Consider the following 25,080-nt stretch of genomic DNA (forward strand, 5'->3'; position numbering starts at 1 on the left):
CTTTTAAAAATGGAACATTTGTAAATCTTCCTATGGATGCTCAGCTGGGGAGGCCCTGCTCCAGACTCTATTCCAAGAGCTATCAATCATTTAGAATTTACCTTAAACAATATACTGGTGAGAAAAGACATAAGACACTAATACAAGTACTCGCCTAGTCAGGGGTGAAGAAAGAATAACTTCAGAGCCACCGACGTCCTCAGAACCTACACTTGAGGCCGCTTTTGCTTTTTTGGAACAGTTTCCGGGTTTTGTTTTGTTCTTTTTTTTCTCTTGAGAGAATGGGTTAGTTCTGGGGCGGGAGGGGATGGGCCAGGCAGTCACAGAGCCCTGCTCCGGGCAGCACACTCGTCCGGCCACGTCCACCAGGTTGCTCTGCATCGCTCAGCCTCGCAGTGAACGCCTACACTCGCTGCGGAAGGACTTTGTTACAAATTAACGAACGCCCAGGTCTGACCGGATTGGGAAACCGCGGCGATTTTGATGTAGGGTCGCTGCCTTGCACAAGGTGGACTCTGCGCTGGTCACCCGGTCTGGTCCACGCGATCCCGGACGCTCTGACCCCGGGCCACCGCCTTCGGCGCAGACGCGAGTAAACCCCGCCCCCCCGTGCTCTCCTAAACTGTGATTGTGAGGGGCATCTTCTGCAGCCAATCAACACCCGCTCACTGGGCGGGGCCCGCCGGGTTGGTGGAGAGCGTCGGGCGGGGGGCGGGGCCCTTGAGCGACAGGAATTCTGGCCAATCATCAGAGGCCGTGCTTCGGCCACTCCCCTCCTCCGTGCGGGCAGCCCTCCTCAGAGCGGAGCCGAGCCGGGCAGCGGGGAATGTCCCAGGACGAGTTCGCAGAGACGCCCGCTCTTCTCCGTCCAGCTCTCCTGCTGCCTTTAGGGCCTTAGGCTCGCTGAGTTAAGAAATGGCCGAGGAGTCCAGCAAAGCCGTTAAGTACTACACCCTGGAAGAGATCCAGAAGCACAACAACAGCAAGAGCACCTGGCTGATCCTGCACTACAAAGTGTACGATTTGACCAAATTTTTGGAGGAGGTGAGTTGATGGAGGCAGGATGCCGATCGGGGCTTGGGGGGCTCCCTGCCGAGACTTACCTTGCGGGGCAGGATTGATCTGCGCACGACTCCTCGTGCACACCTGAGTGTGCTCACCCGCGCGGGAGCACCGGGCTCTGCACACTTGGGAGCACTCCCCTCATCCACACGCCTGTGTCTCTGCCTCCCTCTGTGTGCGCGCTGCCTGAGTGCACACCTGGGAGCGGACCCCGAGTTTGTACCCTTGAGTCTGTGCGCCCGCGTGTTTGTCCCCGGAGGCTGCACCTTCGTGTGCGAACACCTGGGGGCGACCGGAGGTGCATAGGTGCTGCGGCCAGGTGAGCCAGTTTGGCAGACCGCGGCACGCCCTCATGGGGCGGGAGCAGCTTCCCCGGACCCTGCGCGGGCAGGTGGGAGAGCCGCGCTTCGCACTTAGTGGGGAGCAAAGTCGCACGTGGAATTGAGGGCGCAACCAGGGAGGACTTTTGAAGGTCTTTTTTATCTTGAGTTTGCATAGGCCAGGTCTTCATCTAGGACCAGGGTCGTGCCACTTATTATTCCTGGAGTGGATTCCTAATTGAAGCCGGTGCCACTCCACCATCCACGCCCAGTCACCTGCTGTTCACCTAGAAGGCGCCCAGTGATATTTAAGGTATCCAGTGCTGACTTCAGTGAGGCGCAGTCCTGGACTCCTGCGAGCGGCTGGGCTGGGGGTCGGGGGTGAGGGGGCGAGTGGCAGTGAGGAAGGGGGGAGGGACAGACAAGTGAAAAGAGCCAGTGCGACTTCACCCTTAGGCAGCTTTGGGAATTGTAAAGTAGCTGGGTAACTTAGAGGAAAGCAATCCTTAGCCTTGATTCTTTGCATTGATTATACTTTTTTGCAATAAATTCTAAGGGGTTTTTGTTTGCTACTTTGTGTGTGTGTGTGTGTGTGTGTGTGTGTGTGTGTGAGGGCGGGGTTCAGTCATAAAATTTTTTTTAAACAGTTTTTTATTGGAGTATAATTGCTTTACAATGTTGTGTTAGTCTCTGCTGTACAACCAAGTGAATCAGCTATATGTATACATACATCCCCTCCCTCTTTTTTAAATTTATTTTTAATTGAAGGATAATTGCTTTACAGAATTTTGTTGTTTTCTGTCAACATGTAACACTCTCCTTCATTCCCCCAGACAATAAATGGGAATGTTTAGTGATGGGAATTCTTTACATAGTTTGTGAGAAAAATGAAGATAGAGGCCTGATCTGAGCTGGATCACAATTTGTATCAAAAGACATTTGTTTTGCAGAGAATGCTTAATTTTTTTAAAGGTTGAAGTTGTTTATTAGTAACATATTTTACTGTTAAATTGTTACCAGGTGATGTACCAGAAGGTAAAATAGTGTCTTGATGTGGTCAAGAGTGGTTTATAGCAGAGGGTCAGATCTGTCCTATCCCTTCTGCTGAGCGACAGAGCTTATTTGCTATTAGAATTTCTTGAACAATCTTGTATCATAATATCAGGCCTAATTGATGCCAGATGTCTACTTAAAACTGTTCCATCCCCATTCCCAGGGTATGTATAATTGTGGGATTTTAAAATCCAATGTGTACATACTTTATTGGTGTCTATAAAAAAATAGTATTTATCAAGTGAAAAAGTGAAAGTGAAGTCGCTCAGTTGTGTCCGACTCTTTGCGACCCCATGGACCATAGCCCGCCAGGCTCTCCATCTATGGAATTTTCCAGGCAAGAGTACTGGAGTGGGTTGCCATTTCCTTCTCCAGGGAATCTTCCTGACACAGGGATTGAACCCGGGTCTCCCGAACGGCAGGCAGACTCTTTACCGTCTGAGCCACCAGGATATTTTATTTGATGAAGCATTTGACATTTTTTCTTTTTTGTGGGGTCTGTCGTGTTCATTACTGTCTCGCTCACCAGATGTCAGTATCATCTCCACCCCCTCATCCCCTTCCGCAAGACAACCAAAAATGTCTCCAACTCTTGTCAAATGTTCCCTTGGGGATAACAAAGTCACTCCCAGTCAAGAATCACTGCCCTAAGGTATATCTTGCATGACTTTTTTTATGGAACATTTCTCAGAAGATAAGAGATTATTAAACTGTACTATAAACCATTTACTCTTATATTTCATTCTTATGAGGCAGAAAAGGAATTGCACAAAGTTTTTAAACAAAACCGGAAGAGATGCAGACCAGCTGTTCAGTGGGTGAATCAGCTGACAGCAGATTCTGTTTCTCACTCAGTTTTTAAGACCCTCTTTAAAAGGAGCTTGGGGAGAACATCTCTCAAGAAAAAAAATGTGATGAATCACATTTATCACTAATATTTGATAACTAATACTTGTAGCTAGGTAACTCAAAACTACTGTTTGTAGTGAGATAAATAAAAACAAATTTTTAGCATTTCATGTATACCAAACTTTTCTTAATTGCTACTTGGTAAAGTGCTCTTTCAGAGAGTATTACCTACCTATAACGCATTTTAGTCAGTTCTAGTGAGGTGGATGAACCTAGAGCCTGTTATACAGAGCAAAGTAAGTCAGAAAAACAAACACTGTATATTAATGCATATATATATATATGTATATATGGAATCTTGAAAGTGGTATTGGTGAACCTGTTTGCAGGGAAGGAATGGAGACACAGACAGACACCAGACTTGTGGGCTCTCGGGAATGGGAAAGAGCGGGACAGGCTGAGAGAGCCGCTTGAAACATGCACATCACCATATGTAAAGTAGATGGCCAGTGGGCATTTGCTCTTTGACACAGGAAGCTCAAACCTGTGCTCTGTGATAACCTAGAGGATGAGGTGGGAGGTGGTAGGGAGGTTCAACAGGGAGGGGACATATGTATACTATGACTGATTCACGTCACTGTGCGGCAGAAACCAACACAACATCAAAAAGCAGTTATCCTCCAATTAAAAAAAAAATTAGCCTACCTTGACTTGAGTTTGGAATACCACTACCCTCTGGTACTAACACTGTTCCTTTTGATCAGTGGTCCAGAATCTGCTGAGTTCTTATCATGGAGACTGTGGAACCTGAGAGGAAAGAGATACCATTTCTATTCTCAAAAGCTTCCGTTTGAGGAAGCAGGAATAACACAGTAAACAATGCAATGGGCGGGGATTTAAGCACAGAAAGCTGTGCTCCATCAGCCAGAGTCTAGTTCAGTGATGGGGAGTGGACCCAGAGTGGCTGTGTGAGGTGTCAGGCTTGGGCTCTGGTGAGTGGGGTCTAATGTCAGCGGTAACAGATGGGCTCCCAGACCTGGTCTGGGTTAAGGTAAGAACCAGGACAGCGGCTGTGCAGTGGGAGCTCTCAGAAGGGTGAAGGCATGCAGCGAGGAGAGAGGCTCGCCAGCCCGCTCGAGCTGGTCATCGGCAGGCCGGCCTTCCCAGAACCTTGGAGGGGCCAGCCGTTCTATTTGCTGTTACCACTGGTTTCCCTTCTGTATCCATCTCTGATTAATGCCGTGTCAGTCTCTGGCTTCCTGCCCCCTAGCACAGCCATCCTAAGATTCCCCGTGACTTCCTGCATCTTAAACACACATCTCATTCAGAGACCTGCAGGGTGCCCTGCTGGTGTTTCACTTCTTCTAGATTCCTCCAGTTCCATCACTTTATTATTCCAGTGCTGTTTAATTCCATCCCTTCTTCTGAAACAAAGAGCCCGGAAGATCTGTTTCTCCCTGCTTGCTCTGCTCCCTTTCTTTGTCATTTAAAACTCCAGAAATTCATCAAAGTTTTGCATGCTAACTAAAGAATATTCTCTGTGTGTGTGTTCAGTTGCTAAGTCTCTCCGTCCAACTCTTTTGTGACCCCATGGACCATAGCCCGCCAGGCTCCTCTGTCCATGGAATTGTCCAGGCAAGAATACTGGAGTGGGTTGCCATTTCCTCCTCCAGGGGATCTTCTCAATCCAGGGATTAAAACTGTATCTCGCGTCTCCTGCTCTGACAGGCGGATTCTTTACCACTTAGCTCCATCAAAGAATGTTTTGCTCTCCGTAATTTACCCAAATATGAAAGAAGTTTGTTTTTTGTTTTTTGCCTTCCTACCGCTAAAGTGGACTTTCAGTCTTTATGGGCTAGATCTCCTTATATATCATAGCTTTATAGGCACGTGTGCATTCCAGTTGAGAAAGTATGTACTGCGATGCGTGGAAGGGAGTCCTAGTCTGTGCCTGTGCTCTCTGTCCCTCATGTGCCTTATTTAATGTAAAACAGCAGGATGACAATGGTACCAATTTCTAAGGGTTAAGATAAGAATTAAAATAATGCTGGCTAAACAAACAGCACGACAGCAAGCGTGTGGTCTGCACAGTGAATGCAAACCCCTGTACCTGCGCAAGTCACGGACGGGCATGGCTTCTGTAGCACCATACGTAGCTGAGTGAGAATATGAGATTGTAGGTGAAGGTGTAAATTTGGCACATGATGCTGAATTGAAACAAGAGAGTGTTACGAAAGTTTTACCGTCTGGTCAAGAATACCAGTGAAGCTTCTAAGTTGTGCATTGAGCTCCATCTCCAGGAATAATAGTCTTATAAAGCTGTTTTGTTTTCCAGAGAAGAGGAGACACCTGAGAGGGAAGACTGGCTCGCGTTTGCTGGCAATCTGAATAGCAACAGGTGTTCAGTTACTATCTGACACTGGCTACCACATTGTGAGCCTCATTGCCCACGTATTTCGAAAAAGGTGGTTTGTGTTTTTTCAATTCTGATTTCTAGTTTTTGAATTCATATTTGTGAAGTTGAGTCTTGTCATTTCTGATTGTGTTGTTAGCAAGGTTAATGATTATAGAACTTTGGGGCCAGGGAGAGAAATGATTTGCTTTCCCCTTTCTGCAGCTGAGGCAATAGCATTTATCCAGGTTTTACCAGTACTGTAGGAGAAGAAAGTATGACTTAATAGATGGCAGTAATATTGCTTTCAGTTCAAGTCATTACATGTTTCATTTGTAAAACAAGCATCTTGAAAAATATTAAGAAGCATAATACTTAGTGTCAAGTTGCCCCCCTTCCTTTATATGATCAAAATGGAAACATTTCTACAGAATGTTTTCTGGTGAGCTTGGGGCTCTGGTGCTCTGTTTCTGCACCTTAGATGTCCTTTTCACAGCTTTCTGCCTCACGGAGCTATCGGCCCTGACTCATTTCTGCTTTTGGAGTCTTAGGCAGTGTACTTTATAGCAGTTTTTGTTTTAGGGACTTACTTTCTGTGATTTTTCCTCGAATATGGCTACCCACTTTGCAGAGGCAAATGGTTCCAGGCCTGGGGGGTCCAGGAACAGAGTGTGGGTGTGGGTGCTTACAACTCAGTGTCTTTAATTTTGAAAAACACAAAAGACCCTACATCTTTACCCTTGGTAGGACTGTCATATTTAGTACTAAAATCCGAAATGCCTTTGCCTTTCTTCAAGGAAGTTTGATAATACTCTGAATCTTATACTATTAAAAAGCTACAGTTGCAACTATGTCTTTGAGTATGAAACAGAAAGGTTATTATTATTCAACATGTGTAGTTTAGTAAGTAGAACTCAGAAAATGTGAAATCCTTAGGCGGAAAATAAAAAGGGAGCCCTGGTGGTAAAGGTAGCGTAGGCTTCTTGGTAAACGGGCATCAGCGCCTCAGCTCACATGGTGTTGTGAGCCTGAGGGCAGGGCCTCCTGTATAGTTCCTGCTTGTGTCTGTAGAACTTTCTGGTGCTTTTGAGAAGAGGGCCCAAGAGTGCTTGTGAGGCTACTTTGTTTTGAAACAGTAAAAAGAAAAAAATCAAACATTTAACATTGTAGACTTCTGGTTTTTGTTTATCTTTAAGATGGATAGTTCTGACTAAGGGAGAACAGATTATGCCAGCCAGTTTAGATAAGTCAAAGAATAAATAATGGTCATTTCTACTTAGTACAGATATCTATTAAAAGTCCTCGAAAGCCACAGAAGACAGCCAGTAAGTACCAGTTATTATCACGGAGTCAGAACAGCCCTTGTCGCATTAGACATTCATGGGAATGTATTGTGGGGGGTTGGGGGTGAGGAAAGCCAGATCTAGTCCTAGTATTATTTTTGAGGTGACCTCAGGCAAGGCAGGTAAATACTTTAAATCATTTTCTTCATTCCCCCGTGGGGAATATCCTGCACCTGCCTATACTTCAGATTTGTGAACACTGGAAGAAGAATGTGTGTGAAAACACTTGGAAAAGTATGTTAATATTTCACTTAAAGTTTTCTTATGAAATAAGTGTCATAATTACTTTTTGTTCTGCGGTAGGACCAATATTTACTTAGTAGGAACACATCTCAGAATTTACAATGATGTGCTCGCTTCAGCAGCACATATACAGAAATTGCAGTGTTAGCCAGTAAATAGAAATGGTTCAAAATACAAATATTCACTAGAAGTATGTCGTTCAGTCACTCAGTCATGTCCGACTCTTAGGGACCCCGTGGACTGCAGCACATCAACCTTCCCTGTTATTTACCATCTCCCAGAGCTTGCTCAAACTCATGTCCATTGAATCAGTGATGCCATCTAACCATCTCATCCTCTGTCACCCCCTTTTCCTTGTGCCTCAGTCTTTCCCAGCACCAGGGTCTTTTTCAGTGAGTCAGCTCTTCACATCAGGTGGCCAAAGTATTGGAGCAAAGTATTGGCCTGAGGTAACAGCAGACTAGCTCAGGATTTAAGAAGCAGCGGCTCAAAGCCACAGTTTTGAAGTTGGTTTTCTTGGAAACATTTGCTTCCCTGTGTTTATTTGAGAGCTGCTTGTGTCTTGCACAGAGTTGTGAGCTGGGACCAGGAGGGTGATTTGGAGAGGTGGGGCTCAGTCTGTGCTGGGCAGGGAGCAGGTGGCCTGTGCTGATGCTGGGAGGATCTGGAAGCTGCGTGGTTCAGGGAGTGGGCGGCCTAACCGCCTAAGGTGTCAGGCGTCCCTGTGCCTGGCGTGCAGGCCAGCAACCTGCGGCCCTTCTGTGGTGAAGGCCCTGGCCTGTCCAGCGTCTACCTGCTTCTTCGAGGGCCTGCTCTTGCTAACCATGGGCAGGCTGTTGACTGAGCTTCATGCAACTCTGTCACAAACTGGCCAGGACACCAAACAGATCCAGCCTGCTCTCAGAAAGCGTTAAGTCATGCTAGTCACACGCCTTCCCCTGGTGGAAGTCCTCAGTGGGTTAACAGTGACGGAATGGAAACTTTGCGAACGTTGGCTGACCCTCAGTGTGTGCTTGATAGAACTCTAAATGCTCTTTGTGTGTACAACCCTCAGTGTGTGCTTGATAGAACTCTAAATGCTCTTTGTGTGTACAACCCTCCTTCACACTGATACTTTTACTCCTCGAAACCATCTTTTCAGGTTGGTGGTGGCGGTGGTCGTGGCATTCACCTTTTTAAAGGATAGAAAAAGGTGGCTTGGAATGTTCAGTAACCTGCTCAAGACATTCCACCAGTGACGATCCAGCCAGGGTTTAAATCTGGGACTAGGACTCAGGGATTTTGCTAATTCTGTGATTAGGGTGTGAGGACTAAGGTAACTAGTACAGCTTTAAAGGAAAAGAGCCATCCAGGTGGTACACAGTCGCTGTTATTTGCTTGAGATTTCCTCTGCAGCAACCGCCATCCTGGCGTTCTCCGTAGGAAGCAGGGAGAAAGTGAAGGAAAGTCGTGAAAGAATAAAAAGAAAACCTTTGTAAGGCAAAATGCAAAAATGTGCTTTTCTCTCCACCCCTGCTGTCATTTTACAGTGTCGCCTTCTAGAAGGTGGCGAAACCAGCCATTCCAGGTTTCCTCAGGGGAGTTTTTTAGTAGATTCTGGGGGAGTCTTCAAGGATGACTCCTCGTGTTAGGATTTGTTCCTCACACAGATGACTTCAGGATGATCTTAAGAAGCCGTATTATTTCAGTCAGGAAGGAGATTGCTGGGCTCGGGTGCAGAGGGTTATTGTTGTTCTCTGGACGCCCTCTTAAATAACTGGCCTGGAAGGGCTTGTCCTGCATGGAAATCGGATGCGGCTTCTGCTCTGATAAAGCCCTTCTGTGGGTTCAGTGGACACCCTGCCCGCCCCTCCCACCCGCTTGCTGATCCTCTGTGCTCTGGGTGGCACCGTGTTTCCTTGACTGCCAGCGCCTCCCCCCCACACACGTGGCTCCTGGGCGCCTCGGGCAGGCCTCTCCCTCCTTCCTTCATGCCATTTCCTGTCTTCATCCTCCTTTCTTATGACTCTAGTTCTTAGACTGTCTTCCCCTTCAGAGCACGTGTCCTGCAACCCTCATGGCTCAGTCAGTAAAGAATCTGCCTGCAATGCGGGAGACCCAGTTTCAATCCCTGGGTCAGGAAGATCCCCTGGAGAAGGGACTGGCCGCCTACTCCAGTATTCTTGCCTGCAGAATTCCGTGGACAGAGGAGCCTGGCGAGCTACAGTCCATACGGTCACAAAGAGTCAGACATGACTGGGTGACTAACATTTTCACACTTTCACTTTCATCACATTGGTTGTTGCTTTATGAGTTTTCAGTTCAGATAATTATTAGGTTGTTATTATATGAAAGGATATAATTTCTGGAAGGACGTAAAGAGCTTCATTTTCTGGAAACAGACTGTCGTTTCTCTTCCCAGTGCATGTAGAATAAGGTGCCGCCCCTCTCCTGGTGCAGGAACCTCAGCTGTTGCATTACCACCACCTCGCCCTCCATGCCTTTCTGTGTCCCTAACAAGCGGGGTTTGTTTCTGCCCAGAGACTTCGTGCGGCTTCCCTCTGCCTGGTGCGCCCTCCTTCATCACACACTGCAGGTCGCCGCCCAGTGTCTCTTCCTGACACAGGGATTTCCTGCCTCAGCCTACAGTGTCAGAGAGTCCCGGGCTCTGTGTTTTCCACTTTGGCTCTGCTGACTCAGCCAGGGTCACAACTTCAGCTGTGCTGACAGCTCCTGGATTTCTACCTCTAGGTTACAGAGACCTCCCTCCCTCCTACACTCTGGATTCTTGCATCCGAAACCCCCTTCATGTCTGCTCTCGGATCTCTGACACGCGTCTCAGACCCAGCGTGTTAAAGACTGAGCTGACCTTTCCTCTCACGGTGTGCTCCACTGGCACCTTCCCCATCTCAGTGATGACAGGCCCATCTGTTTGCGTCCTGTCTGATCCTTTTGTCTCTCTCACACCTGCACTTTCCCCAGAACATTCTGTGTGCTCAGCTTTTACAATGAAGTCAGATCTGACTGGCCTGTCTTCTCCCCTGTGCTGTCTCCCTGCTCTGAGCACCATCACCTCCCGCTTGGCGGCCTTCGCCCCTGACTTTTACTGTCTTATAGTCGAGTGCTATTTAAAGACGTCAGATCATGTCCCTTTCCTGTTTAAACATCTTCAGGGGCTAATTACACCACTCAGTTTACAACTTTGGATATAGCTGCAATAATCAAAAAAGTGTGGTGCTGGCCAGAGAGACATGTACACAGATCAGTGGAACAGAGTAGAGAAACCAGAAATAGATGCACACGGATGCTTTTGACTTTTGACGGAAATGCAAAAGCAATCTGATGCAGGAAGGACAGCCTTTTTAACAAACGGTGCTGGAACAATTGGACATCAGTAGTCAAGAATATAAATCTTGACCCAAACATCACACTTTGTACAAAAATTAACCCCAGGTAGATCATAGATCTAAGTATAAAATTTTTAAAACTTTCAAGAGACTTACGATTAGGCAAAGAGTTCTTAGACATAACAGGGAAAGCATGATCCATAAAAGAAAAAGTGGATAAATTTGACTTCATAAAAATGAAAAACTTCTGTTCTTTAAAAGACGCTGTTAAGAGAATGAAATGACAGAGGCATTGACCAGGAGAAATCTTTTTCTAATCTCATATCTGACAGAAGATATATTTAGAATATATAAAGAATTTTCTAACCTCAACAATAAGGAAACAAATAATTCAAATAGAAGAATGGCGAAAAAGACTTGAACAGACATTTCCTCCAAGAGGACATATGAATGGCAAATGTCAACGTGAAAAGATGTCCAACATCACTAGCTGTTGCTGCTGCTGCTGCTAAGTCGCTTCAGTCATGTCCGACTCTGTGCGACCCCATAGGCAGCTGCCCACAAGGCTCTGCCGTCCCTGGGATTCTCCAGGCAAGAACACTGGAGTGGGTTGCCATTTCCTTCTCCAATGCATGAAAGTGAAAAGTGAAAGTGAAGTCGCTCAGTCATGTCCAACTCTTAGCGACCCCATGGACTGCAGCCTACCAGGCTCCTCTGTCCATGGGATTTTCCAGGCAAGAGTACTGGAGTGGAGTGCCATTGCCTTCTCCGTCAGTGGCTGTTAGGGAAATGCAAATTAAAACCACAGGTACTACAACATACCTGTTAGATTGGCTACAGTAAACAAAAAAACTCCAGGTAACCCAGATGCCGGTGAGGACGTGGAAATCCTAAACTGGTCTTGCATTGCTAGTGAGAATACAGAGTGGTACAGACACATTGGAATCAGTGTACACATTTTAAAATCTATGCTAAATGTAGACTTACTATGCGACCCAGCAGTAGGCCTCCTTGACATTAGTCCTAGAGAAAGGAAAACTTACATCCACATAAAAGCCTATATGCAGATCCCAGCAACTAGAACAATGCTGGCCCAGAAAGAGGAGTTGACACTGATTAATTGAATGAATAATTAAAAGTCGATAAGTATAAACAATGTCAGACAGTAGATACAGAATGGCTGTTGGGCTGGCAGCTTTACTTGTAAAGCCCCAAACTGGAAACAGCTCACATGTTCCTCATTGGGTTCCTGATTAGACTGGTAGATTGTGGAGGGAATACCCCAAACTGGAAATAGCTCACATGTTCCTTGGTGGGTTCCTGGTTAGACTGGTTGATGCATGGAGGGAATACCACTCAGCAATAAAAAGGGAACAAAGCAACCAGTGGCTCAGTGCTATAGAATCCACCTGCTGATGCAGGAGACACAAGGGATGCGGGTTTGATCCCTGGGTTGGGAGGGTCCCCTGGAGAAGGAAATGGCAACCCGCTCCAGGATTCTTGCCTGGGAAATCCCATGCACAGAGGAGCCTGGTGGGCTGCAGTTCATGGAGTTGCGAAGAGTCAGACACGACTGAGTGAATACACCACCACCACCAAGGCATCTCCAAGGCCCTGCGTCGCTTGGCACCCAGTTGCACCTGTTTCTGTCTCTGGTGTCTCCTCTGGCTGCCGGCGCATCCTGCATCACACATGCTGATGCCCTTGCTCTTCTGTGAACTTGTCAGGACCCCTCCCCCCATATGGAAAGTTATCCCCCAGATCCCAGCAGGCTTCCTCCTTCACCTGCTCCAAGAGGCCTCTCCTGACCTCTGTTTCCCACTGGCCATCTCCCCAGCCCCCTGTGTTCCTGACCCCACCACCCTGCTCTGGTTTCTCTTTTTCCCTATCACCTTCTAACATGTTGTATAATTTACCTATCATGTTTGTGGCTTATCTGTCGCCCTCCTCTGGAATGTATACTTGTGAGTACAGGAGTTTCTTTCTGCTTTATTCCCTGGTTATATCCTAGCAACTGGAACAATGCTGGCACAATAAATATTTATTGAATGAATAAGTAGAAGTTTATAAGTGCAAAATATTAGAAAATCAATGTGGAATGGCTGTTGCTCTAGCTTGGATAATTTCCTGACAGCTTGTTTTATTTCTCTCTTACCTCTAGTTGCCTGCTGTAGCCATTTAAAAAAAAATTTTTTTTTATGCTAGCTGTAAAAGGAAAGACCAGCCTGAGGATCTGGTGTTGAGGAGGACTGGTTCCGCCCTCAGGCCCCTTCTCTGTCTGCCTTGGGTCTCAGCCGTCGCCTGTCCTGTCCTCTCATCTTCTGGCCGTTCCAAGTCCAGGTGGATCCCAGAGGAAACAGAGGAACAGCCCCTTCTAGATCGTGACCCATCTGCCGCTGGGCTCTCAGCCTCAGTGGCTTTGCTTGTTCTTACGGGGAACACTGGGTTGAGTCAGCTCACGCGGCATGTGGTATGTGTTCCAGCCCCTCTCCATGTCTCAGTGTCCCCTGCTCTTGTCTCTCAGAGGCAGACGTGCCCCTGCCCCATCCTCTAGTCCAAGATCAGGACCTCAACGTTCCCTTCAGGGGCCAAAGGAGTTGCTGTGTCTCCAGTGAACTCACTTATATTTCCTACTGAGACATGTTTAGAGATGGTAGAATTAAAAATATCGGTCCAGGCACACTGACCGATGTCAAGTTATGCCAAGTTACCTCTGATTCATGGTAAATTTGGAGCCACACATTTCCTGTCTCAACGCTAAAAGTAACCATGAATGATTTTGCTTTCTTTTCATTTTTTCGAGGAGAGAAACTAATAGCATTATATTTGCAGCTCACAGCTGCATTGCTTATCTCTCCTCATCCTGCTGACCTTTAAGAATTGTTTCAGGCAGGAAGTGTTCTGTGTCCTTACGATATGTTGTTTCTGTGAACTCTTCTCATTGGTTCTGTGGCTCAGTAGGATCAAGTCAGTTAATTATTCCGCGGAAATCTCTTGAAAGGCAGGATGGAAAGAAGGGGTCTTTTGGGGTTTGGGGTTTGTTGCTGGACTTGAGTTTGCAGGGTCTGGGTCCTGTGTGAGGTCTGTGTGAGGCTCTTTCTGGCAGCATTGACTGGTGTGGTGAATGCCTGTTACACTCCAGGCATTCTGCTGGTTACGTGATTTAATCTCTGAAGTTTAAGTGGGAGAGGCATTTTGCGATAGAGAAAAGGCAGCTCAGGAAGAGCTGGTACTTTCCTGGGTCGCTGTACCAAGACTTGGCAGGGCTGGACCTTGAATCCAGCTTCCTCTGCTTCCAGCCCAGGCGTCCTTCCATAGCATGTACTGCCTGGCTGGGCTTAGGGGCTGAGACAGCTGAAGACCAAACCACAGCCACAGTGCCGGGGCTTGTGGACGAACAGGGGACCGTGGGAGGGTCTGACTTAACGTTTTGACGAGGGACTTGGCAGTGTTACTTATAAAGTGATTGGGAGGTGACGTGCTTGAGTTCCTTTCTAATTGCCTGCACCCCGCACCCCCCCCCCTCCCCATCCAATAACAAAAACAAATGAGAAGGTTGTCACACAGGGTGTCTTTATTCAGAATCCAGTTACTTACAGTACCTGCAGTTCCTCCAAGTGCTGCTGTGTCTCTCTCTGGGCCTTTGTGTTCTCCGTTTTCTTTGCATGGACCATCCCCCACCCATTTCCCCTCGCAAACCACCAGAGAACCTTCCACTCCAGAGTGCAGAAGCCCCCCGCTTCTCGCCTCAGGTCTAGGAGCGCTCAGCCCTCCCTCCCCGTGTCCTGGCTCGGCATCTGGCGCTTACAGTGTTTAGCTCTCCCTGTCTGCACGTCACTGCGGTGTGACTCCTTGAGGGGAGGGGCCGTGACTTACCCGCCTTGGAAACGACGGAGCCTGGCATGGCGCTTGGCAGATATTTGAGTGAGCAGGCACGTCTCATAAGCCAGCCGGGTGAATGCAAAGATGGGTTTGTATTACATTTCATCTCTCATCTTCAGAGTGAAATGAGGAGAATTACTCCTTGGAAGAAAAGCTATGACCAGCCTAGACAGCATATTAAAAAGCAGAGACATTATTTTGCTAACAAAGGTCTGTCTAGTCAAGGCTATGGTTTTTCCAGTAGTCATGTATGGATGTGACAGTTGGACCATAAAGAAAGCTGAGCACTGAAGAATTGAAGCTTTTGAACTGTGGTGTTGGAGAAGACTTTTGAGAGTCCTTTGGACAGCAAGGAGATCCAACCAGTCCATCCTAAAGGAGATCAGTCCTGAATATTCATTGGAAGGACTGATGCTGAAGCGGAAACTCCAATACTTTGGCCACCTAATGTGAACAGCTGACTCATTTGAAAAGCCCCTGATGCTGGGAAAGATTGAGGGCCGGAGGAGAAGGGGACGACAGAGGATGAGATGGTTGGATGGTATCACCGACTTGATGGATATGGGTTTGAGGCTTGGCGTGCTGCAGTTCATGGGGTTGCAAAGAGTCAGACATGACTGAGTGACTGAACTGAACTGACTGAATTCAAATGATGCCTGTGAGCCTCTGGCCTGGGGCTTTGCAGTGAGAAGCTGCACAGGCCCCAGTCCCCAGGGAGCAGAGCCGCACAGAGGTCTGAGGGTCCCACCGGCTTGAAGGCCATCACCCTCTGCCCTCTCAGAAAAACAACATCTAGAAATGATAGGGAACATTCAGCTATCTTGTTATTTTTTTTCTAAATCCTATATAAATTGATTGCACTCCAAATGATTGTTTTCATTTTTGGCTTAACTATTGAAGATAACGGATAATCTCTTTAAATAAATTTTTTTTTTTTGCCTAGTCATTGTTTATAGATGGTCTGTTTGTGCCATCTTTTCTGGCAGTGTTAAGTGTTTGGATTGAAAGGTCTTGTTTAAAACTCCAGAACTGGTGGACTTTGGATCCACATAACATTACATTTACATGGAAAGGGTTTTGCTGCTGTTGTGTTTGTTTGTTCTCAGATAAGCAAGTCCTCAAAGGCAATGACTTTGACCCAACTGGTACTGCAGTGTGAGTCTACATACCTTGTGGGTTTTTTTTTTTTACTGGGAAAACCTCATAGCCAGACGGAGCCCTGAGATAGAAGCAGGTCTGTCTTTGTAACCTTCCTTAGTTGGTGAGGCCGAGGAAGGTGGGTTCCCTGATGGCTCAGTAGGTAAAGAACCCACCTGCCAATGCAGGAGACATAGGAGATATGGGTTCAATGCCTGGGTAAGGAAGGAAGGAAATGGTTACCCACTCCAGTATTCTTGCCTGGGAAATCCCATGGAGAGAGGAGCCTGATAGGCTACAGTGTGCTACAGCCTGTGGGCAAAGCACACATGACTGATCACATACTTGGAATAAGCCATGGAGTTCCTCACCTTTAACCAGGCCACGTGTCTTCTTGGTGAGATTCTTGGAACTTTGGTTGTGAATGAAGCTGGTTGTGTAGTTTCTGTCAGTGTGGAGGTAACCCTGATAGCCTTGCTATCTCTCCTAAGAGAAGTAGTCCCACGAACACTTGAGCTCCACCTGCACTGAGCACTTTTTTCAGATCAAAACAAATTCTTACCAGTGGGAGTATTTGGAAAGAGGTAGGGTGCATGGGATCATGGCTGGTCTGGCTTTGTAAGTGAAGGGTGACATGCTGGTCATCTGGTTTAAGTGTGTGGGTTTTTCACAGTGGGTAATCAGTGGTGTTTACCTGAAAACACTGGAGTGGCACTGTTAATTAAAGGTGAAGTGAGACTCTAAAGTAGCGCGACATTGCAAATCAACTATATTTCAATTAAAAAAAAAATGAAGTGAGAATCTGAGCTTGTTTCTGTTCAGTTCAGTTCAGTCGCTCAGTCGTGTCCGACTCTTTGTGACCCCATGAATCGCAGCACGCCAGGCCTCCGTGTCCATCACCAACTCCCGGAGTTCACTCAGACTCACGTCCATCGAGTCAGGGATGCCATCCAGCCATCTCATCCTCTGTCGTCCCCTTCTCCTCCTGCCCCCAATCCCTCCCAGCATCAGAGTCTTTTCCAATGAGTCAACTCTTCAAATCAGGTGGCCAAAGTACTGGAGTTTCAGCTTTAGCATCAGTCCTTCCAAAGAAATCCCAGGGCTGATCTCCTTCAGAATGGACTGGTTGGATCTCCTTGCAGTCCAAGGGACTCTCAAGAGTCTTCTCCAACACCACAGTTCAAAAGCATCAATTCTTTGGTGCTCAGCCTTCTTCACAGTCCAACTCTCACATCCATACATGACCACTGGAAAAAACCATAGCCTTGACTAGACGGACCTTTGTTGGCAAAGTAATGTCTCTGCTTTTGAATATGCTATCTAGGTTGGTCATAACTTTCCTTCCAAGGAGTAAGGGTCTTTTAATTTCATGGCTGCAGTCACCATCTGCAGTGATTTTGGAGCCCCAAAAAATAAAGTCTGACACTGTTTCCACTGTTTCCCCATCTATTTGCCATGAAGTGATGGGACCAGATGCCATGATCTTAGTTTTCTGAATATTGAGCTTTAAGCCAACTTTTTCACCCTCCACTTTCACTTTCATAAGGAGGCTTTTTAGTTCCTCTTCACTTTCTGCCATAAGGGTGGTGTCATCTGCATATATGAGGTTATTGATATTTCTCCCGGCAATCTTGACTCCAGCTTGTGTTTCTTCCAGTCCAGCGTTTCTCATGATGTACTCTGCATATAAGTTAAATAAGCAGGGTGATAATATACAGCCTTGACGTGCAAAAGACTATAAATAAGGCTTAATTCATCATGGATATTTGGAGCCCAGTGAAGAAAAGTTTACCAAGTTCATAGTATTTTCTTCCTTTTTGAGTTCATTCTTTAGAAATCAAGGGATGCCCCTTTTAGATCATTGAGTACTGTACAGACTCTGCCAGGTGACCAGGTAACGGGGAAGGGTGCCCTTTGCTTTCTGTTGGCCATCACGTGTCACATTAACATGTTGAGGGTTCCCTTGTCACCTGTCCTCCAACTGGAATGAGCTGTCGTTTCCTTGGTATTCATTTAACACTTTTTGTTTTCTGCCTTATTTGCATTCCTCTCATTTTTGTACACCTGGCAAACCCTTGACTTTGATACATCCTCAAATCCAAAAGTACAGTTACAACTATGTTATTAGGTAAAGTGTAACCGAAAAGCCTAAGAGACCACTTCCGACCTTTAGTGATTATAAATGGAAGGCTAAAGCCATAAAACATTTGTTAAATGAATACAAACCACAGTTCTGTATGAGATGACAGTTTTTATTGCACTGTCATCATACAGATAAGAGCTTCCTACTCTGACCCTGTTATGCCCAAGGTTGGTACAGTGGTCAAACAGGTCATTCTGGATCCTGAAACCTGCCACAGGGAAGAAGAGTGGTTTGGTCCGTGATCATCTTCAGTTTTGCAGTGGCCTCTCCTTGAATGAGTCTGTTGACAGAAGCTTTTTCTTCCAAGACAGTTTGGTTTGTGTTGAGCTCCTCCTCTATCCAGCGACCCTTCACTATAGGCCTCCCCACCTTGAAACCAGGTGCTGACATGGCTGTGGGCGCCCCTCATGCCATCGCTTCTTCTATCATCACCATGCAGAGGAGCACCCTTCTTGACGTACAGAGCTCATCATTCCTCTCTCTGTCTCTCATACACACACACGCACGATGAATAAGTGCTCATGTCTTTCACTGCAAATGAAATCCCTTTCAGTTTCCACCTAGGCTGTCCCTGTCTCTTGAAAAATATTTGCATTGTCCGCAGCTACACTTTCTGATATGATAGCTAATAGACAAAAAGTGGCTACTTAAGTCTGCACTTAGTCACTCAGTCATGTCCAACTCTTTGTGACCCCATGAGCTGTAGCCCACCAGGCACCTCTGTCCATTGGATTCTCCCGGCAAGAGTACTGGAGTGGGTTGCCATGCCCCCCTTCAGGGGCTCTTCCTAACCCAGGGATCGAACCCTGGTCTCCCACATTGCAGGCAGATTCTTTACTGGCTGAGGTATGAGGGAAGTTCCAAGAGAAGCCCAACTTAAGTTTAAATGAATTAAATACAATTTATGTTGTTTCTCAGCTCTATTTCAACGGTTCAGTAGCCACTTGTGAGTAGTGGCTGCCGTGTGGACAGTGTAGACCTAGAGTGTCTCCATCGCGGACAGCACAGACTGGAGCGCCCGCTGGAGCAGCCTTCGTGAACAGCTGCACTTTTGTGGGCTTGTGTCCATACAGCTATGACATCGGTGGGGTTGTTTACCTCGTAACTCCCAGCCACTTCTGAATTCACATCTGCTTGGAAACCGAATTTCTAATGTATGCCAACGAAACCACGCTCTGTTATGTTGTTTATTCGCTCAGTCGTGTCTCATTCTTTGCGACCCCATGGACTGAAGCTCGCCAGGCTGCTCTGTCCATGGGATTTTCCAGGCAAGAATACTGGAGTAGGTAGCAGTTCCCTTCTCCAGAGGATCTTCCCGGCCCAGGGATTGAACCCAGGTCTCCTGCACTGCAGACAGATTCTTTACCACTGAGCCACCAGGGAAGCCCTGCTCTACTGTACTTCTTGATTTTTTCTTCACCAAATGTGACTTAAAAAAGCCATCTGTCACTCACACGAAAACGGAGCTTTCATCACAGTTGTAAGAAAAGACGCGGCATCAGAAGTTGGTTGAGAATTAGCACGCTGCTCTGTGACGTGAATGAGGGGAGCTGGGGAAACACTGGCGGTAGCAGGGTGCCCGTTCACTCCCGCCTCTCAGGGAAAGTGGTTAGACTCGTGCTTCAGCAGTGATGCTTGCTACTGTGTGCGTAGGCCCCGTCAGGTTGCTCGGGTCACTCAGGAATAGTCAAAACTCTGAGGCTTTATCAGTGAAGGCCGAGGTCTTTCCTATGTTTTCTCCTTCAGCCTCAAATTCATTGTATGCTTTTTCAGAGTCCAATCATGTCGATTTTTCGTGCACTTTTGGGTGTCGCACACAATGCTTTGCACATGGTAGTCATAAATATTTTGATTGAACGGACGAACCTGTTGGCAGGGCAAGAATAGAGACACAAAGAGAGCAGACCTGTGGACACAGCAGGGGAAGGAGAGGGTCATGTGAGACACATGTGGCCGTGTGTGAACTAGACAGCTGGTGGGAAGCTGCCGTGTAACACGGGGGCTCAGCCACTGCTCTGGGATGATCTGGAGGGGTGGGATGGGACGGGGCGTGGACCGGAGCTTCAAGAGGGAGGGGACGACGTTGTTGTATGGCAGAGACCAGCACAGCATTGTAAAGCAATTATCCTCCAAATAAAAATTTTAAAAGTGAATTAAACAGCAAGTGAATATGAAATTATATGTTTTCTGAATGGTATGAACTATTGTATAGTTCAGAAAAAGGAAAGCTGTGTGAACGAAAATAGCTGCAATGGGAAAGTTGTGGTCACTTAACCAGTTGTATATACTAGTTCTAAGACCAGTGTGTAATCAGCTGTGCATATGCTTTCCTTCAAAATTACAAGTATTTCTGTGTATCTGCCAGGTGTCAGGCACTGAACTAGGTATGGGCAACAGTGATGAGTGAGCCAGACAAAAGCCTCCATCCTCCTGGATCCTGCAAGTGATTGATAAAATAGAGCATGAGGATTACGAAGTGCTGTGCAGGAAAATGCAGCCGGGGCTGGGGCCACGGTGTGGGGGGCACGGGGGGGCGGGGGGCACAGTGTCGGGGGACAGGGAGGGGCTGGGGCCACGGTGTAGGGACAGGGACGGGCTGGGGGCATGGTGTGGGGGGGACAGGGAAGGGCTGGGGGCGTGGTGTGGGGACAGGGAGGGGCTGGGGCCATGGTGTGGGGGGGACAGGGTGGGCCTGGGGGCCACATGTAGAGGGGACAGGGAGGGGCTGGGGGCACAGTGTCAGGGGACAGGGAGGGGCTGGGGCCACCATGTGGGGACAGGGACAGGCTGGGGGCATGGTGTGGGGGGCCCAGGGAGGGCCTGTGGCCACGGTGTGGGGGGACAGGGAGGGGCTGGGGGCGTGGTGTGGGGACAGAGAGGGGCTGGGGCCATGGTGTGGGGGGCAGGGAGGGGCTGGGGCCATGGTGTTGGGGGGACAGGGCGGACTTCCTGGACGGGCAGCTTGGTGAAGGTCTGTGGAAGGCTGACGTGAGCAGAGATAAAGGAATCTCGTCAAGGTCTGGGAGACGAGCATTCCACAGGAGGCGGCTTTGAGTTTCTGAGACGGGGAACCGTCTTAGCAAGTCTGAGAGCTGGTCCTCAGGCCGTGTGGCTAGGACTCAGGTGCGTCCCTTGGAGGCTGTGGGAAGACGTGGCTGAGTGCAGTGGTGGCGGTGTCATCCTCAGGTTGTCACTAAGGTGTCTGTGTGGCTTTTCTACTTTACCTGTTACCTCTCCCGCTTCTACTCTGACCAGCTCCCTGCACTTAGCTAACATCTGAGCATCCTCATGGCGTGAGGGTGTCAGGAGAGTGGACTGTGGGAAGAATCAAGACGCAGCAGCAGACCAGGCAGAGGACAGCTGTGGTCGTCTGTTCAGGAGGTGCTGGTGCTTTGATCTGAGATGGTAGCGGTGGAAGTAGGGAGGGGAGGTTAGATTCTCAGTATGATTTGAAGGTAGCCAACTGAATTTGCTGATGACGGGAATGAGAAGGAAAGAGGAATGAAGTTTGATTTCTAGTTTTTGGCTGCAGCAATCAAATAGAAGGACTTCCCAAGTGGCTTAATGATAAAGAACCCGCCTGCCAATGCAGGAGACCTGGGTTTGATCCCTGAGTCAGGAAGATCCCCTGGAGGAGGAAATGGCAACCCACTCCAATATTCTCACCTGGGAAATCCCATGGACAAAGGAGCCTGGCAGGCTACAATCCATGGGATCACAGAGTCAGACACGACTGAGAAACTGAGCTCATACACACAACTGGATACATGGTGGCAGCGTTCACTGAGAATAAAGACTGAGGAGCGTGTCTGGGACAAAGGGCAACATTAAGCTTGGGTTACGTTATGTTCAGGGTGCTCCCTAGATGTTGCGTGCACGGGCAAGAAGGCTGTTGCAGGTGGGAGGAGTCTGGACTCAGGAGCAGCCTGATGTACTGCACGTACTGGAGAACAGGTATGATCACCAGGGGAACACATCCAGGTAGGATGGGAGAGTGCCAAGGACTGAGTGTTGGGGCTGAGACTCCAAGAAGGTCAGGAGTGGCCAGCAGAGTTCAAGGGGAACTGGGAGAGCCTGTTGTACGGGAAGCCACATTAACAAAGCATTTCAAGGAGCAGAGATCCACTGCTGGCGTCCCCAGAAGCATTGATGCTGTGAGTGATAGGAAGCCGGTGGTGATCTCAGTGCCAGTAGCCACCATCCTGTTTATCCCACAAGAATTCACCACATCTTAGTGAAAGTGTCCTTAGGAATGGGTAAAGGTTGTGATGATTGATGTCTTCTGAATTATGGACTATGCCGGTCTTTCATCTTTTAAAGTCTATTTTGTATTTATTTCCCTGCAAATAACTCTTAAAGACAAAAAGGGTGCAAAAAACCGAAACTATTCTGGTTGTTTTATTGATATTCCCTGGTTTGTATCTGGAGATTCTCCTATGTTATCGGTGCACGGTGGTACCTGGTGACCTGATAATAAGTAGTGATTTCATAGAAGGAGATACGGAGTTATGGCTTCCCAGATGTGTGGACACAGTGAGTACGGGGCCAGGGGGAGGTGCTTCAGGAAACAGTCCACCCCCTAAACCTGGTCTCCTTTGCTCACTGTGGTGTCTGGCATACCTTGGCGTATGGCACGTGGGGACACTCGGGATGTGTGTGTGGAGTCAGTTAACTTTGTGCGCGTGTGCTCAGTCATGTCCAACTCTTTGTGACCCCACGGACTGTAGCCTGCCAGGCTCCTCTTGGGATTTCCAAGGCAAGAAAACTGAAGTGGGCTGTCATTTCCTTCTCCAGGGGATTGTCCCAACCCAGGGATTAAACCCATGTCTCTTAACGTTGGCAGACAGATTCTTTACCACTGCACCACCTGAATTAACTTTTGTTTGTTCAGTCATGAAGTCGTGTCCAGCTCTTTGCAATGCCATGGACTGCAGCATGCCAGGCTTCCCTGTCCTTCACTATCTCCTAGGACTTGCTCAAACTCATGTCCATCAAGTTGGTGATGCCATCCAGCCATCTCATCCTCTCTCGTCCCCTTCTCCTCCTGCCTTCAATCTTTCCCAGCATCAGGATGTTTTCCAGTGAGTCAGCTCTTTGCATCATATGGCCAGAGGATTGGAGCTTCAGCTTCAACATCAGTCCTTCCAGTGAATATTCAGGGTTTATTTCCTTTAGGATGGACTGGTTTGATTTTCTTGCTGTCCAAGGGACTCTCAAGAGTCTTCTCCAGTACCACAGTTTGAAAGCATCAATTCTTCCCATATCCTTAACAGGACCCAAAAGTTAAGGAACTCATGAGTGAAGCCACCCACACGGAAGAAACAGTCTGTGAATTTGCATAATTTCTCATTTTGTGTCTCCCACATTGTTGCTTCTGTACCTCTCAGGCTGTGCCCAAGACTAAAAAGACTGAGGATTAACAAGCTGTGTTTGTTACTGTCACAACCTTGGAGTTGCATGAGGAAGCTTCAGGTTGGCTTTCAGACTGAGCTAGCTTGTACCTCCAGGGCAGCTTCCCACATCTGAGTGGACTCTAGTATCCCGTGTCCCAGTGGAAGACTTAAATAAGTGTGGAAATGCATACAAGATGTAATGTTATTAGTCATTTAAACAGTCATATTAAGAAAAGATAGTCAATGACATTGCAAAGTATTTAATAAAAATGCTGGATAATATTTATTGGTTATATTAACACATACAGTAACACACTTATTTTTCAAAAATTATGTGAGATAAGTACACTATTTTCCCAAGTTCACATAGCAACGCTAGGCAGTACTGTCTCTGTATATATTATAGTCCCTTTAATCTAACAAAACTGTATGCCTTAGGTAATGATCATGATCTTCTTTTAAAAATTATTCATACATATATGTATATGTCTGGAGGAGGGCATGGCAACCCACTCCAGTATTCTTGCCTGGAGAATCCCATGGACAGAGGAGCCTGGCGGGTTACAGTCCATGGCGTTACACAGAGTTGGACACGACTGAATTGGCTTAGCACGCATGCGTGCACATGTGTGTGTATATCCAGTCTTCTCTAGATGCTGAGATTATGGGTGATTTAGGTGATTTTTATTTTTCTTGTGCTTTCCAGTGTTTCTATACTGTAGATGGATAGGTTTTACAAGTAGTAGAGAAAAAATAAAGTAAATTTCTGTAGCACTAGATTTGTCTAAATGGTAGGAGTCCACCTTCTACAGCCTTTGTGCCTCTGCACCTTCTGTTAGTGGGAGAGATGAAGAACAGCCTGTAGTCAGTCAGGTGAGGGAGAACCCTCTTGTTCTATAACTGGGCACTTGTGGGTGATTGGCTCAGGGCAGGGTGGATTTGATCTAAGAAGGTTTTTTCCCCCTGCAGATGACGTTCAGGATGACGTGAGCAAGCACCTCCTCTTCTTTGTCTGAGAGCCCTCTTCCCCAACCTGAGAGTCCGTGTCTGTGACCAGCTGCCCCCGCCAGTCCTCGGTCCCTGCATGGCGGCCGTCCTGGGTTGCACCAGTTAAAGCAGCTGGGCTGCTGAGATTCCCTAGGAGGCTCTGTCCGCCCTGCCCCCTGTAGAGCTGGGCTCTTTCTTCTCTGCCTCTGTTGTTCCCCGTCAGTCATATGTCCCCGTGGCACCACCTTGAGCAGGTCTCTCCTACACACGTTTGCATTGCTTTTTCTTCCTTCTAGAAAGTGAGTTTGTCCAGAGGCAGGGGATCTGCTTGACTGGACATTGCTTGTACTTGCCAGGCATACAGAGCACTTTTCAGAGATGAATTGTCTTGGATGTAGTAAGTCCATGATTAGACAAAAGAAGTCAAACTTGAAGGTATATGAATAAGTTGAAAATAGATTGGCTAAATATTGAGAGTCTGCCTGCAATACAGGAGACCTGGGTTCGATTCCTGGGTTGGAAAGATACCCAGGAGTAGGAAATGGCAACCCACGCCAGTATTCTTGCCTGTAGAAAGCCATGGACAGAAGAACTCGGTGGGCTACAGTCCACGGGGTCACACAGAGTCAGACACAACTGAGAAACTAACACTTTCCCTTTTGAAGATTGAGAAGAGTTTTATGGCAAAGCAAAGAGGACATTCTCGAAGGATACAAATGTGTGCCTAATGCTTTGGTTGCCATGTGAATAACTTAGAAATGAACATCTTACTGTTGGAGGAAGTTTTTCTGTACTTACAAGTAGGAAACTGAATACAAAGGAATTGCTTCATTTAGGAACAAGTTACACTCCCACACTGTGGCTGCCAGAATAGCCTTTTTGGTTAAGTAAACCAGCCACTTCCTTTTAACTCATTTGCCTGGAGGAAAATATTCATTTTTCTCTCTCTT

General features: G+C 47.3%; 1 protein-coding gene across 1 annotated transcript in view; it reads left to right on the forward strand.

Annotated features, from left to right (window-relative positions):
* Positions 1-823: 823 nt before the first annotated feature.
* The window catches only part of CYB5A (cytochrome b5 type A), a 33,904-nt gene continuing 9,647 nt past the window's right edge, over positions 824-25,080 (forward strand). Inside the window, 1 exon segment of the mRNA NM_174033.3 lies at positions 824-1,044. Coding sequence (NP_776458.1) covers positions 916-1,044 — 129 coding nt within the window. The 5' untranslated portion in view covers positions 824-915.

The sequence above is a fragment of the Bos taurus genome, chromosome 24, assembly GCF_002263795.3.
Source record: "Bos taurus isolate L1 Dominette 01449 registration number 42190680 breed Hereford chromosome 24, ARS-UCD2.0, whole genome shotgun sequence".
Classification (NCBI taxonomy): domain Eukaryota; kingdom Metazoa; phylum Chordata; class Mammalia; order Artiodactyla; family Bovidae; genus Bos; species Bos taurus.